Genomic DNA, 16,894 nt, shown 5'->3' with positions numbered 1-16,894 from the left:
TTTACCACATACCAATTTGCCATTCATAAATTAATGTGGTGCTTGTAAGCACTAGCATGAGCACATTGTTTTTTTACTCTAGCATCTGCAGTGTCACCTACAGAATGTAGAATTTGATCTCATTCCTGTCATTGAAGTTAACAATTTTTAATGTTGTGGTACAATTTCTTAACTTGCTACCGAGTTCTCAACTCTTCTGTCATGCCACTTCATGTTTCTGACATCACTTCATGAATGTAAAAGCATAACAAGATTTGAAATGAGGCCATTCAGGCTTAGGGAATAATCCTCGATTTGGATTTGGTGACCTCAATCTTCCCTAATATTTTTACCCTTCTTCCACCTCAGGACCAACCAAAGGAAGACATATATGCTTTTCAAACCAGTTCTGTTGGATACCCCATTTCCATATATTCTGCCTTCAGTTTCTCCAGTGCCTACAACCCCAATCAGGGTATATCTGAAACTTTCCCATATTTGTCACCAGAATGCTTTTATATGCTTATCTTGAATTTGTCAGCAACTTAGTGATTGTGGCTGACTCCTTTTCTGTAGCCATCCCTAAGTAACCTCTGTTTGTCTTCATTTGTGTAGTTATAATTATTTCCACACTCTCAAGAAAATGAATTTCTTCTTGTTCTAGTTGCCAGAAACATGATTGGGAAATGAGGAATTAATCTACCAATGTTGTCCATAAAGTTTTGTTACAGTGCTGATATTGTAGCATCTAGATGAATGGAGGGTTTTTAGCTTGGTGTGTAAGTGGTCTTAGAAATGTGTTTTATCAGTGCCTTAAAACACTTTCGCCTGCTGCTACTTGTAATTTCATGCATTTGCCTTTCTTAGGATTTTAAAAAATCGGGGAAACTAAACATATTAAGGAGAGTTTTATTGTAAAGATAGGACATACAATGTTACATTTTTGCAAGTCTATAAAAACTCTCAGAGTAAAATACCTTCATGTCTGTCATACCAGCAGACAGATTATTTACAGTTTGGAAAAGAGAAAGTTCACTTTCTGCCAAACTGAGGCAGAGGCGGTGGGACCTTAATATCTTGGCCTCTCTCCAACTTCTTTTCACAATCCACCAGATAGTTGACTCCATCGATGACTATCTGAACAAGCTCAACCTTTGATAGTGAAAAAGACAAATGATTAATTTGCATAGAAGACACATGCAAGGCCTTAATTAATAAGAACAATACTGGGACAAATAAATGCCATGTTAGATGGACTTGAGAGAAATAATCAGAAAGAAGAAATTGTTACTAAGTGTTGTAGAGGAGGGATATCTGATGGTCATTGCCAGAGATGAAGAGCAGAGATATTACAGGGCTACTCAGTCTTTTTTTTTATTATTATTTCAAAGATGGAGTTACTACATTTGAGAACTCTTTAAATATATGAAAACCATTAATGTGCCTCTCAAACCCTTTTTTCCCCATCAGTCTCTGCTATGAGTTTATCTAAAAGTAAAATTACACTGACACCTTGTTTTGTTCTTTGACCTGGATCTCTCTTAAGACCTGCCGCTAAGCTGAGCACTCAGTAATCTGTAGTTCAGATATTATTTACACAGTGGATAGCTCTCTGAAAAATTGTTTAAAATCAAATGTTTGGCAATTAAATCATGTGTTCACTGTATCAAGTAAGTTTGCTTTTTTTGAAAAATTTTTTTCAATGTTTATTTTTGAGAGAGACAGAGACAGAATGCGAGTGGATTAGGGGCAGAGAGAGAGGGAGACACAGAATCTGAAGCAGGCTCCAGGCTCCAAGGTGTCAGCACAGAACCCTACACGGGGCTTGAACTCATGAGCTGTGAGATCATGACCTGAACCGAAGTCAGACACTCAACTGACTGAGCCACCCAGGCGCCCCAAGATAAGTTTGCTTCTTAAAGGAAAGTTTGTAAGTTATATTATGATAAACTTTTAAAAATTCCTGGTTTTTATAAATTTTTGTTTTGAGAGAGAGAGAGAGAGAGTGTGTGTGTGTGTGAGCAGGGGAAGGGCAGAGAGAGAGGGAGACAGAGGACTGGAAGCAGGCTCTGTGCTGACAGCAGCAAGTCCTATGTGGGGCTCAAACTCGCAAATGGTAAGATCATGACCTGAAGTTGGATCCTTAACTGACTAATCAATCAGTGCCCACCCCACCCCCTTTTTATAATTCCTGCTTTAAAAGAAAGTTAGAACTTTGATTCACAAATACTAGTTTTTATTAAATTCGAGCACATCTACCTACAAATTTCTTTTTCCTGTGATCCTCTACCTAATCAATTGTACTGTTCCTAAAGAAATGCAAACTCTGGGGCGCCTGGGTGGCTCAGTTGGTTGAGCCTTCGACTTCGGCTCAGGTCATGATCTCACGGTCTGTGAGTTCGAACCCCGCGTCGGGCTCCGTGCTGACAGCTCGGAACCTGGAGCCTGCTTCTGCTTCTGTGTCTCCCTCTCTCTCTGCCCCTCCCCCATTCATGCTCTGTCTCTGTCTCAAAAATAAATAAACATTAAAAAAAAATTTTTTTAAAGAAATGCAAACTCTGATAGTATGCAATTACTTAATTCCAGACAGCATTAAAATGCTTGATAAGAACTCAAGAATGAACAGCAAGGATGGAAGGGATTATTGTTACAGCTGAACATACCTTAGGTAGGATTGACTGTAGTCCCTTCCCCATTCCTTTTCATGCATAAGGAAACTGAGCCCCAAAAGAGGATTCAGTCAGAAAACTAGTCATTGAAACACATATTTTTTTTACTTATCTCATTGACCTATCTTGGTGTTTTTGAGGGTTTGTAATGAGATGATTCTCTCGTTGACTGCCACGAGGACTCCATCTTGATACAAATCTTCTTTGGTCTTAAGGTCCCTTCATCTTTAACCTAGGAATTCTTTTCTTAAAATTATATCCTAACTAATAATCAGAGTTGTGATTAGAGTTATGTATAGATATGGTTATAGAATTATGTATAGATATGGTCAAATAAAATATCAAAAAATCAGATTAAAAAGATAATGGAGTGTCTTTACTGTCACTAAAAATGTTTTTAAATACTTATTATAAGAAAATGCTCATGATGGAACAGTTATAGTAACAAATATATGACTAAATTTTGTTTTTAAAAGAGGTGTTTGAATAACTGCAAAAAAAAAAAAAAAAAAAAAAATAGAAGGTATGCTTTGTGCTTGGAGAGCCCCAGGGCAGCCCCAACACAGAGTGCCTTGGGAACCCCAGCCCATCCCAGCCACAGCTGCAGCCATCCAGTCGCCAGGCACACACACAGTCTACATATGGGAAAACTATACGTAAGACCATTCTTTCAAATTTAGAAGTAGCTGTTCCACCCAATTCAGAGAAATAAAAAGTCAAAAAAATTGGGAGACAGAAGAATATACTCCAAACAAAAGTATAAGATAAAACCTCAGAAAACTGAACTAAATGAAACAGATAACCAATCAACCTGATCAAGAGTTCAAAATAATGATCATAAAGACGCTCACTAGATTGGAGAGGAGGGTAGATGAACTCAACTTCAAGAAAGAGAAAATCTAAAGAAGAACCAGAATTGAAGAATGCAATAAATAAAAAATATATTAGGTGGAATTAACAGATTAGAGGATACAGAAGAACAGATAAGCAGTCTGGAAGACAGGGTACTAGCACCAGAGCTGAACAGTAAAAAGAAAAAAGAATTATAAAAAATAAGGATAGGTTAAAGGATCTCTTGATCAAGCAAAGAAACATTTGCATTATAGTGGTTCCAGAAGGATGAGAGAAAGAAAAAGGTGCAGAAAATTTTTAAGAAATAATAGCTGAAAACTTTCCTAGCTTGGGGAATGAAACAGCCATCCAGGTTCAGAAACCATAGTTCCCATTAAGATGAACCATAGATAGTTTCCATTAAGATGGACGTCCATACCACAACCATGATGCATAACGAATGATACAACCTGTTATGTATAAGGGAAACCCCATAAGGCTATCAACCGATTTTTCAGCAGAAACTTTGCAGGCCAAAAGAGTATGGCATTAATATATTCAAAGTATGACAGGAAAAAATCTCCAACAAGACATACTTTATCCAGCAAGGTTATCATTCAGATTTGAAGAGAGAGTGTTTCCCAAACAAAAGTTAAAGGAGTTCATCACCACTAAACTGGCCTTACAAGAAATGTTCAAAGGATTTCTTAAAGGGTAAAAGAAAAGGCCATAATTACAAGAAAATTAGGAAGGAAAAAATGTCATGAATTAAAGCAAACATGGAATAAATGCAGTAGAGCAGTCACTTATAAAGCAGGTATGAAAGTTTTATGACAAAAGTAACAAAATCAATTATATATTTAAAAAACTAAGGGGATACACAAAATAAAATGTTTTATGTCTATGTTACATTAACACGAAGGGGGCAGTATAAATCAAGTTCTTTTAGAATGTGTTCGAACTTCTGTGGCCATCAATTTAATAGTCTCCTATGTACTTAGAATGTTACATAGGAACTTCATGGTAACCACAAACCAGAAACGTGTAAGAGATAGATGGACACACACACACACACACAAGAAAGTCATCAATCTTGAGGAAAGAGCAAGAGAAGAAGAAAGGAACAGGTAAGAACTACCAAACTACCAGAAAATAGTTGACAAAATGGCAGTAAGTACATATCTATCAATAATTACTTTGATTGGAGCATTTATACCACTTAAAGGACAGTAGGTGGTGGAATGGATAAAAAACAAGACTCCCTTCAGACCTAAAGACACATACAAAATAAAAGTGAAAGGGCAAAAAAAAAAAAAAAAAAAGACATTCCATATAAATGGAAGCCAAAAAAAAAACAAAAAACAAAACAAAAAAAACAACAACCAGGCAGTGATACTTCCATCAGATAAAACAGACTTTGAAACAAAGACTAAACAAGAGACAAAGGACATTATGTAATGTTCTAAGGATCAGTCCAACAGGATATACCAACTGTAAATATTTGTGCACCAAACATCACCGTTCCTAAATAAAGTGAGTATTAGCAGACATAAATGTAGACATTGATGATAATGCAATAATAAGGGACTTTAACACCCCACTCAAATCCATGGACAGATCATCCAGGCATAAAATCAATAAGGAAATAGTGGCTTTGAACAATATATCAGACCAGATGGACCCATTCCATCAAAACCAGAATACACATTCTTTTCAAGTACACATAGAACATTCTCCAGGATAGATAACACGTTAGGCCACGAAACAAGTATCTGTAAATTTAAAAAGACTGAAATCCTATCAAGCACCTCTTCAAACCACAACAGTATGAAACTAGAAATCAGTTACAAGAAAACTAGAAAAAACACAAGTGCAGGTTAAACAACATGCTATTAAACAACCAATATTCCTCAACAAAGAAATTGAGGAAATTAAAAAATATATGAATACAAGTGAAAATGAAAACTCTGGTTCAAAAATCTCAGACTGCTTTCACTGTGTCCCAAAGAGGGAAGTTTACAGCAATACAAATCTAACTTCAAGTAATATAAAAAATATCAAGTAAATGATCTAACCTTATATGTAGGGGAAGAACAACAAACAAAATCCAAAGTGAGTAGAAGGAAGAAAATCATAAAGACCAGAGCAGGAAAAAGAGACTTAAAAAACAAGAAAAAAAAATTTAAAAAGCAATGAAACCAAGAACTACCTCCTTAAAGATTTAAAAATTGATAAATCATAAGCCAGAATCATCAAAGAAAAATAGAGGATCCAAATAAAATCAGAAATCAAAAAGAAGTAACAATTGACACCATAGAAATACAAAGGATTTTACGAGACTACTATGAAAAATTATATGCCAACAAATTGGATAACTTTGAAGAAGTAGATAAATTCCTAAAAACATATAATCTTCCAAAAGTGAACCATGAAGAAATAAAAAATTTGAACAGACTAATTACTAGTAACAAAGTTGAGCAGGTAACCAAAAACTGTCAAAATTCCTGGACCAGATGGGCTCACAGGCAAACTCTACCAAACATTTAAAGAAGAGTCTATACCAAAAAACAGAAGAGGAAGAAAACCATCACAATACATTCTATGAGGCCAGCATTACCCTTACACCAAAACCAGATGAAATCACTACAAGAAACCTACATGCCAGTATCACTAATGAACATAGATGCAAAGATACTCAACAAAATACTAGCAAACCACATTCAACAGTACATTCAAAAGACGATTCACCATGATCAAGTGGGATTTATTCTAGGGATGCAAGATTGGATAAATATCCATAAATCAACCTGATATATAACACATTATAATGGTATATAACACATTAATAAAATGAGGATAAACACCCTAAGCAAATCAAAGCATCTAACAAAATACCATATCCATTCACAATAAAAACTCACCAAAGTGAGTTCAGGGAGAACAGACCTCAACATAATAAAGGCCGTATATGACAAACCCACAGAAAAACATCATCTTCATACTCAGTGGTGAAAAAACAGAGTTCTTCCTCAAAGATCAGGAAAAAGACAAGGATGCCTACTTGAAGTACTTTTATTTAACATAATACTGGACTGCACCTAGTCACAGAAATCAGACAAGAAAAAAAAAATCCAAATTGGTAAGGAAGAAGTAAAGCTGGCACTACTTGGTTGCACATGGCATAGTACTGTACATAGGAAACCATAGAAACTCCATCATAAAACTAGATTAAGTGAATTCAGTAAAGTTGCCCGATATAATATTAATATACAGAAATCTTGTATTTTATACAATAACAAAGTAGCAGAAAGAAATTAAGAGAACAATGCCACTTAAAATTGCACCAAAAAGAATATAATATCTAGGAATAAATCTAACCAAGGAGGTGAAAGACCTATCCTCTGCAAACTAGAAGACACTGATGAAATTTGAAGATTACACAAAAGGTATGCCATGCACATGGACTGGAAGAATGAATATCATTGGAATTTCCATACTGCCCAAATCACACTATATATAGATCAATGGAATCCCTACCAAAGCACCACTAGAATTTCCCACTAAACGAGAATAAATAATCTACAAATTTCCATGAAGGCAAAAAAGACCTTGAACAGCCAAGGCAGCCTTGAGAGAGAAGAACAAAGCCGCAGGTATCACAATTGCAAATTTCAAGATGTACTGCAAGGCTATAGTCATCATAACAGTATGGTGCCAGCATAAAAAGAGACACATAGATTCATGGAACAAGACAAAGTGCTCAGAAATGAAGAGGATGTGAAGAAACGGGAACCCTCTTGCACTGTTGATGGGAATGCAAACTGGTGCAGCTGCTCTGGAAAACAGTGTGAAGTTCCTCAAGAAATTAAAAATAGATCTACCCTATGACCCAACAGTAGCACTGCTAGGAATTTACCCAAGGGATACAGGAGTGCTGATGCATAGGGGCCCTTGTGCCCCAATGTTTATAGCAGCACTCTCAACAATAGCCAAATTATGGAAAGAGCCTAAATGTCCATCAACTGATGAATGGATAAAGATGTGGTTTATATATACAATGAAATAGTACTTGGCAGTGAGAAAGAATGAAATCTGGCCATTTGCAGCAACATGGATGGAACTGGAGGGTATTATGCTAAGTGAAAGAAGTCAGGCAGAGAAACACAGATACCATATGTTTTCACTCATATGTGGATCCTGAGAAACTCAACAGAAGACCATGGGGGAGAGGTAGGGGGAAAAAAAAGTTACAGAGAGGGAAGGAGGCAAACCGTAAGAGACTCTTAAAAACTGAGAACTGAGGGTTGATGGGGAGTGGGGGAGAAGGGAAAGTGGGTGATGGGCATTGAGGAAGGCACCTGTTGGGATGAACACTGGGTATTGTATGGAAACCAATTTAACAATAAATTTTATATATAACTACTAGATTTACTACAGTAAATCTAAAGACAAAGGAGACAAGAGTATACAACAGGGAAAGATAGTCAATAAATGGTGCTGGAGAAATTTGCTGGATGCAAAAGAATGAAACTGTACCACTTTATTACACCATATGCAAAGATAAACTCAAGATGGATTAAAGACCCAAATGTGACTGATGGAACCATAAAACTCCTAAGAGAAAACCTAAGCAGTAAATCCTTGGACACTGGCCTCAGCAATAGATCCATGGATAGGTCTCCTCTGGCAGATAAAACAAAAGCAGTAACAAACCTCTGAGACTATGCTAAAATAATGAAACAACAAATCAGATTAAAAGATGGGCAGAGCACCTGAATAGACATTTTCCCCAGCATGACATACAGGTGGCAACCAGACACATGAAAAGATGCTCCACATCACAAGTAGCAGGGAAGTGCAAATGGAAACCAAAACAACACAATCATACGGTATATCCGTCAGAATAGCCAGCATCATGAAGACAAGAAATGACAAATGTTGTTGAGGATTTCAGAGGAAAAGAAGCCCTCATGCACTGTTGGTGGCAATGTAAACTGGTGCAGGCAGTTTGGAGGTTCCTTATAACATTAAAAATGTAAACACACACACACACACACACACGAGGAAGGGAGGAAGGGAGGAAGGGAAAGAAAAGAAGATGGGGCGCCTGGGTGGCTCAGTGGGTTAAGCATCCGACTTCGGCTCAGGTCACGATCTCATGGTCCTTGAGTTTGAGCCCCGGGTCAGGCTCTGTGCTGACAGCTCAGAGCCTGGAGCCTGCTTCGGATTCTGTGTCTCCCTCTCTCTCTCTGCTCCTCCCCCGTTCATGCTCTGTCTCTCTCTGTCTCAAAAATAAATAAACATTTAAAAGAAAAAGAAAAAGAAAAGAAAAAGAAAAGAAGAGAAAAAAAACACCAGGGGCACCTCGGTTGAGCATCTGACTTCAGCTCAGGTGATGATCTCACAGTTCATGGGTTCAAGCCGCTGTCAGGCTTTGCACTGACAGTGCAGGGCCTGCTTCAGACCCTGTCTCTCTCTCTCTCTCTCTCTCTCTCTACCTCTCCCCCACTTGCATTCTTTCTCTCTCAAAAATAATCATTAAAAAAAATAGAAATACCATATGATCCAGTAATTCCATTACTGGTATTTACCCAAAGAAAACAAAAAACACTAATTTGAAAAATTATATCCACCCCTACATTTTTTGCAGGATGATTTACAATAGCCAAGATATGGAGGCAACCTAAGTGTCCATTGATAGATGAACAGAGAAAGATGTGATATATGTATATATACATACGCACATACATACAATAGAATATTACTCAGCCATAAAAAAGACTGAGATCTTGCCATCTGTGACAATATGGATGGACCTAGAGGGCATTATAAGTGAAAAAATCAGAGGAAGACAAATATATCATTTTACTTATATGTGTAATCTAAAATCACACACACACACACACACACACACACACCAGAAATAGGCCCATAAATACAGAGAACTAGTGGTTGCCAGAGGCAAAATGGGTGAAGGGAAGTGGGAGGTATAGACTTCCAATTATAGAATAAGTGACAGGATGAAAGAAAATATAGTGTTATTATAATAGCACTTTATGCTGACAGATGATATCTACATTTGTGGTGAGGATAGCATAGCACAAGGAGTTGTCAAATAACGATGTACACCTGAAACTAATGTAACATTGTGTGTTAACTATACTTCAATAATAAAAAACCCAAAATGACCAGATTCCATAGCACTCAGGAAAAAAGAGTGAAGTTCAATGGATGCAGCAAAAGAAAAATGAAGTCCAGACTCATCTGGAGCAAGGTGATTTACCTGATACATTGAGGAGAATCACGGTTTTCCTAAATAATAGCTGTAAACTCATGAATAAATTTGTTCATATGAATAAAAGTATACAAAAAATAAATTTTACATAAAACAATCATTTAAAAAATGGAAGACAATACAGAAAAATGTTCACAATGGTTTTCTTAGTGTTAAGTTAAATAAGTAGTGTTATTTTAAAATGTTTTTGGCATTTTTCTAGCTTTTATAATGGTCTCCTATTAACTTATAGACTTAAAAAAATGTTTCTAAGTGGTGACTGCCTTGCTTTCCAGTAATAAAAATCTAGTTAATATTAGAAGCAGATAGGCCTAGGCTCCAGATCTTCTTTATTCACTACACTATACATTATTCAGTAAATTTCAGAAGCTGTATTTATTTATAGCTCCTTCTTCCTCAAGTACTTTACCAGAGGTGGGAGCACATAAGGTGATTTGTTTTGAGTGTTTCCTCCTTCCCTTTTCTCAGTTTTTTGGTAGGGATACCAATAGGCAATGAAATATTTGAAAGCTGGCAAGGAAGAAGAAAGAGCATCAATAATGCAAAGATTTAATAACCAGCCAATAAGTTATTAAGATTTGTATGTTATAAGAGGAAGAGACTTTTAAATTAAAAATGGGCATAATACGTTCAATAGGACTATATCCAGATAAATTGGTATGACTTACGGGGATCAGGACTTGCTTAGGATTTAGCTGCATGTTATCTAAGTGTGTTCTTTATGCTTCGTCTCCTGTATCACTCCCGGCCTACCTACAGTTTATGAATGCTGTTCATCCTATGTATACACAGAATCTTACTTTATGAGCACAATCTTGTATGTACCTAGTGTATACATTATTTGCCATCTTTAGCCCCCAAAAATAAAATTTTAGAAACTATCAAGGATCTAAAAATGCAGCATGTGGCCTTCACCAAAGTAAGTTCAGAATCAAAAGAAAATTCCACTATTTTACCACCCTCAGAGAGCATACATGTTCCGTGATATCACAGTGATAAAATACCACCATCCTTTTGCATAACTGAGCTCCTAATGCTGAAAGATTGCTGGAATACCTCTCGGGTGAGGGACTGAGAACAGTCCCACCGTGAACTCCTTTACTCGCCTATACATTCTCAGCGTATGCTGTGCTTACCTTTATGCCGTTACTTCCCATGTAGGAACGGTACTATGGAATGAAACACTAACAGGACTCGGGACAAGGCTCTTTAGTGAATAAGGCGAGGCTCTTTAGGCTACTTCTCTATTCCCTTTTTCTCTTGGGCTAATACTCTTAGCTCGTGTTTGGAAAGTGAGAGAGATGTTAGTTACCTCTGATCGACCAATTCGATCTATGTTGGAAATATCATAAACATCTGCCACTGCTGCCGTGTCCACACCACCTGTGCCACGTTTCTGGAGCCTTAGATTTTCCAGGATCTTGGAAAAGCGTGGATCCTGGGACAGGGGACAATACTGAGTGTCATAAGAAGCACAAAAGATTCACCAGCATTGGCACATTCATTTAGAAAAGATGTACTGTAAGAGATAGTAACAGTATTTATTAAGCTCATACTTACTATGTGCCAGGCCACTATGCTAAAACCTTTATACCATGAAGTAGGTATTGCTTTCATTCTCATTTCACAGATGAGGAAACCAAGGCTCAAAGGAATTAACTTAATCAAAGTCACACAGAAGGTAGCAGAGCTGTTACTAACTTCTGTATCACTTCTGACATTTGGATGCCAACTTTGGTGAGGTGATTATTCATCTGTATAATAGTTTTCACTGTATAATTAAAATCATGAAGTTAAATCACATCAAATAATTTTCTTAACACTGGAATAATTTTCATTCTGTTTTTGGTAGGAAGCTCATTTTCTTAAATTGTTTTAAAGTATGTGATTTGCTAGTATTATTTGCCTACCAGAATCCTTTTTCTTACTAATACACACATGGAGCTGAGGAAATAACCACTAGCTAAGTTCTTACTAGTGGAATGAATACAAGTGGTGTGCACACTTCTAGGCCTAGACTTTAAATCTTTACATGGACACACATCCTCTCTCCCCTTTGCACAAGCTGGAACATGAGCCTGACTGTGACCATGCAAAGGGGACACTAAGACAGTGGTCCTCAAGGTACCGTTCCCTGACCAGCAGCATAGCATCACTTGTGAGCCAAGCTATCTGTTTTTACAAGTCTCCAGCCTTGAGTCTGCAGGTTCAAGTGTGAAAACCCCTACACCAGGAGAGACAGAGATGGAAGGAACTCCAAGGGGCTGGGCAGAGCAGCCTGCCTGCCCATCCTGACTTGTAACATGAAGGAGAATTTAAACTCTGTGTTCTTGAAGCCACATCTCTTTGTTACAGCATTTAACCTTTGGTCCTAACTGATACAAGTGTCTTTTGAAGTAAACTTAACCCTTTGTTGTTATTTTCTATTGTAGGTGCAGAAAGTAACGGTTAAGGAATGATCAGTGACCATTTCTTCCTCCACAAAGAAGGCATGCCTGAGCTTATCCTGACGGAACACGACAGGGTTATTGGCTACATGACATTACCTTGCTGAGCTTGGGGATCCTAACATGGACACCAGCCCGTAATCCTGTGCCAAGGTTTGAAGGGCAGGTCAGGATGTAGCCTAGTCGCTCATTCCACATGAATTCCCAGCCTCGCTCTTGGATTAGGCGTTCTACCTACAACAAGGAACAAATGGAACTCTTAAATATCCATCTACTCACTACATCCCAAACACCAGGAAGAGACTTGTGTACTGTATGTTTGCCGTGAATGAAATTTAGGTAAATTTGTATTACTTCCTTAATAGAAAATGATATTACTATTATTAAAATAGTACTAAAATATTAATAGTATTTAAATACTATTTAAAATATTAAAATGGTCCAATCCAATTAAATTAGATGCCCATGTAAAGCATTGAATACAGTATCTAGCACAAACTAAATATTCAATAAATGTCAGTTGCTGTTATTATTTTTCATGTGAGAATAGGAGAATATAGGATTTCTCAGCAGGTAAGGTTGTGGTCAGTTTACTTATGAACATAGTTACATCCTATACTGTCTCTATGCTTAGAATAGACAAGAACACTGTTAAAGAAATTGGTAAATAATTAAAGATCCACAGACTTTTCCCTAAAACATGCTGGACTGGGGAGGGAAGCATAGGAACTTACTAGTAACAAAAAAACAGTCACCTATTTTTTGAAGCACTACCCGGTAGTCCTACCCCCAAAGAGTGCCATGATTCCTAGAAAATATTAGCCCCATTTTGGAATTCATCATAGTGTCTTCTTTCAAGAATGAAAATGTGATTTTAATGAATATTCAGAAATCTCTGATAACATCTTACTTCTTTTAGTCCACGACAGAATCGCTCAAATACTCTTTTCATATTGCCTCCTTTTTCCATAGAGATTACCCTGGTATGGTCTTCCTCATTAATCCAGATGAGAAATGTCTTGTCATAATTATGCCTAATGAAGAGAGAAATATGGTGTTGCACATTAACTACATTTGTTTCAACACATGAAAATTCCCTTTACTTCTGTAGCTTGATTGTTTCATTTCACCTTCCTCATTTCCTAGAAGGCCCTAATTCTTCCACTGTGCCTGAACAAGTAGTACAAAATGATGTTACCTTGACATAATGAAGAATAAGACCAACTCTAACCCTTAAAGATATATTTTTGCCCAACAAGATTATAATGGATGACAATAATTCAAATATGAATAACGTTTGGTTTTGACACTAATTCTAATAAGTTCAACCAAAATCTTGTGCTGCTTAATTTTTTTTTTTTTTTTTATCTACAGCCCAAGATGTTTGGGGTATAGAAGATTTCACATATGTTTGCTGCATGGATTCTTACTATCCCCACACACTGAGCAAGTGCTCATGAACACTTCGCTCCTTTGGGTAGTATCATAACAACCTACCAAAGTACAGGAATCAAAGTGGACTGAGGACTGCTGGCCAAGATAAAATACGTGTATACTCGATATCCATTCTTCCATGTAGGGTTTTGCTTAAATCCTCAATATATTTCATTTTCTGCTCTTTTGTTTTAATGTCATGAAACAGATTCTCTGTGAGGTCAAATAATAGGAAGCTAATTTTTCTTAAAAATAGTCTTTTTCTCATGCATAATTCATATGAACCAGCATACATTCTTACACATGTTAGAAACATTACGATACTTTGGTATTATACACAGACACAATTTCCAAATACTCTCTTCATTTAGCTCAAGCCAGGCATGCTGTCAACTGCAGGTTAGGACAAGCAGGTGATCTGAAGGAAATCCTCTGCACACATTGCAAATGTGAAAATGCTATGTCCATACCAGATTCCCCTGGCATCTGGCCAGTCACGGGCCATCCCAGCACATGTTAATAAAGGGGATACTGGCTTATCAAATAGAAAGTGGTCCTGCAGGCCAAAAGGGACAAAGCAGAAAGGAGAAATGGATGAGATCAGACACAAGGACAAGTGCTACACGGCCAAATTTCAACTTGGTTGAGGTCTGTCAGGCAGTGGTTCTCAGGCTTGGCTGCCCACTGGAATAATCTGGGTGCTTTGTAAAAAATACTGATACCCAGTTCCTGCCCTCCCCCAGAGACTGTCTTAATTGTTATGGGGTGCGGCCTGAACAGTGGGATTTTTAAAAGCTCGTCAGATGGTTCTAGTGTACAGCTAAGGCTGAAAACCGTTAGCTTAGCCCAGATAGAAATACTTAATCACTATAGATTATGTTTACCCACCAGCACCAATGCTATGCCCTGACAGAGTAGGCCGTGAGTGAGGGACACTATCTTGAAAAGTCTGTTATCCACAGCCATCATTCTCTCTATGTGTCTGGCATTCCTGGTTCTTTTATTATCATTCCTTCTACTACAAAGTATTAGAGATGTAAAATAATTTGTAAATAAAAATAGCTATCATTAATTTAGTGGTCACTATGTGCCAAGTCTGTGCTTGCATATTAATTAATATGCTTTTAATTTTCTTCAATCCTCACAACACTATGAGGCAAGTATAATCATTTTATGAGTGAGGAAAACTGATTCAGAGTAAAAAAACAACCTACCTACTATTAGGCAGCTAGGAAGTGACAGAGCCTAGATTCAAACTTGATCTGTAGGACTTCCAAGTTTGTGCCTTTAACAACAGTACACTAATCTTCATATCAAAATCAGTGTCAAGAGACTGGCATTTTTCTGTGTGTGTGTATACAGTAACAACATGAATATGGATACCATATATTCAAATATGATTACATTGAAGTAAGAAATAAAGACAATATGGAGAGGGAAGTCCCTTTATAATCTGCATTAGAACAGGCTTGGTGACCTGATGCTGGAAACCTCAAGTGGCCACCTGAGGCAGAGTTGGGCTTGTCTTAACAGAGCAAGCAGAGGGTTGGCCTGATGGCTACAGAGGCCAAGAGACTGTGGTCTGTAGAGACAAGCACGCTAGTTCATCTGGTTTGGCGGTGGGACTTACTTTGTGGCAGTGCATGTCCTGAAATGGCAGATACTGGTTTCTGCTTTTCCTTAGAGTTTAATTAAAAGTTACTCTTGAAGGGCACCTGGATGGCTCGGTGTAGTTGAGTGTCTGACTCTTGATTTTGGCTCAGGTCATCATCTCATGATTCATGGGATTGAACCCTGCATCAGGCTCTGCACTGTCTGCTTGGGATTCTCTCTCTCTCCCTCTCTCTGCACCTCCCTGGCTCATGTCCCCCCTGCCGCACTCACTCAATAAATAGACTTAAAAAAAAGTTACTTTTGAAATTGCCATCCTTTTTCAGCTGTGCTAAAAAAAAATAAGGGAAAATAAGGACTTGGGTTTTTGTCTTCCCCAGTGTTAGAGTGAAGCTTTAGAGGACTCATGGAGGCGGCAGGAATCCCAGAGCTGGCTCCAATGGGAGTCAGGGCTAATTTCCTTTCCAGATTTTCTTACTTTCCAGGACTTTATTTGGGTGTGTCAGTGGAGACCATCCTCCAGGTACACACAGGATTTCCACACTTAATTGTTCCTATTTATCAACAAGCAAGGCGATCCTCTATTAACCCCCACCCATGGATCCCCAACCCACCAATTCCTTATTGGAGTTTTCTCGGCAGATTGTAACCACAGACTACTTTTGTGGCTTGGTCTCCAGTTTATTTTTTATTTTTTTTTAATGTTTGTTTATTTTGGGGGGAGAGAGACAAAGCGGGTACAGGGGAGGGGCAGAGAGAGAGGGAGACACAGAACCTGAAGCGGCCTCCAGGCTCTGAGCCGTCAGCACAAAGCCCAACTCAAGGCTTGAGCCCACGAACCATGAGATCATGACCTGAGCAGAAGTCAGATGCTCGACCCACTGAGCCACCCAGGCGCCCCTTGATCTCCAGTTTTAAGGCCTCCTCTTCCTTCCTTATACTAAACAAGATGAAGTCCCAGCAGGCTTCCTGTGAGGCCTCACTGTACCAACTAGAGCTCAGGGCGCATCCCCACCCCCGGCAGGGTCAGGTGGTTCAAGGGCCACTCACGTCTATGAGCCGTTGCTGGTCCTGCTCCGTCATCTCAGACAGCTTGTAGTAGCGGCCTGCCAGGTCTCCTTTGAGGCCCTCCAGGGCCGTGATGGCCACATTCTCTACCTCCCTCCGCTCAGCCCGTGTGCAGGCAGGTGGCAGACTCAGCCCGCGGATGCTGCGGCCTGTACGCACCCGAGATGACAGCACGTAGCGCTCATCAAACTGCCCCTGTGTGATCTGCCAAGCAGAGCGCAGGGTTACCACGGCCAGCTGTGGACTACCGTCCCGCCACAACCACTGTGGGTTCCAACCCTCTGACCTTCAGGGTCCCCTACAGGGGGCCCTCAGGCACAGTGCAGGACATGCTGAGCACATTTTGGAATTATGGGGGCGGAGCCTTATACACAAGGGGCAGAGCTACTTTATGCAATGCCATCTGGAATCCTTTACTGCACTAGCTTTGGGATTTAAAAAAAACAAAAAAACAAAAAAACCCTTTAGGAAAGGCTTACAATTCTCAGTGATCAACACCACCTTCCTGTCAGGTGCTCCTCACTTCAGGCTCTGGCAGGCCAGCTTCCCGGCAAAGTACA

At 38.6% G+C, this 16,894-nt stretch overlaps 1 protein-coding gene and 1 long non-coding RNA gene across 3 annotated transcripts in view; one reads left to right on the top strand and one right to left on the bottom strand.

The window, feature by feature from the left end:
- The window catches only part of LOC113593581 (uncharacterized), a 44,368-nt gene extending 29,643 nt beyond the window's left edge, over positions 1 to 14,725 (top strand). The window contains exons 3-4 of one of the 2 annotated variants that reach the window (XR_003413836.2): positions 12,207 to 12,560; positions 13,596 to 14,725. This is a non-coding gene — a long non-coding RNA (uncharacterized LOC113593581). Of the gene's footprint in view, positions 1 to 12,206 lie in introns of both variants that reach the window. The other variant, XR_003413835.2, reaches the window with a different exon arrangement.
- The window catches only part of CKMT2 (creatine kinase, mitochondrial 2), a 36,522-nt gene continuing 20,500 nt past the window's right edge, over positions 873 to 16,894 (bottom strand). The window contains exons 5-10 of the mRNA XM_027039076.2: positions 16,317 to 16,538; positions 14,126 to 14,211; positions 13,132 to 13,255; positions 12,321 to 12,455; positions 11,087 to 11,212; positions 873 to 1,131 (exon numbers count right to left, since the gene is read on the bottom strand). Coding sequence (XP_026894877.2) covers positions 1,012 to 1,131; positions 11,087 to 11,212; positions 12,321 to 12,455; positions 13,132 to 13,255; positions 14,126 to 14,211; positions 16,317 to 16,538 — 813 coding nt within the window. The 3' untranslated portion in view covers positions 873 to 1,011. The remainder of the gene's footprint in view (positions 1,132 to 11,086; positions 11,213 to 12,320; positions 12,456 to 13,131; positions 13,256 to 14,125; positions 14,212 to 16,316; positions 16,539 to 16,894) is intronic.

This window comes from Acinonyx jubatus, chromosome A1, assembly GCF_027475565.1.
Source record: "Acinonyx jubatus isolate Ajub_Pintada_27869175 chromosome A1, VMU_Ajub_asm_v1.0, whole genome shotgun sequence".
Lineage (NCBI taxonomy): Eukaryota > Metazoa > Chordata > Mammalia > Carnivora > Felidae > Acinonyx > Acinonyx jubatus.
Note: the sequence above shows the minus strand (reverse complement) of the source record. Positions and strands in the feature narration are given on the sequence as shown.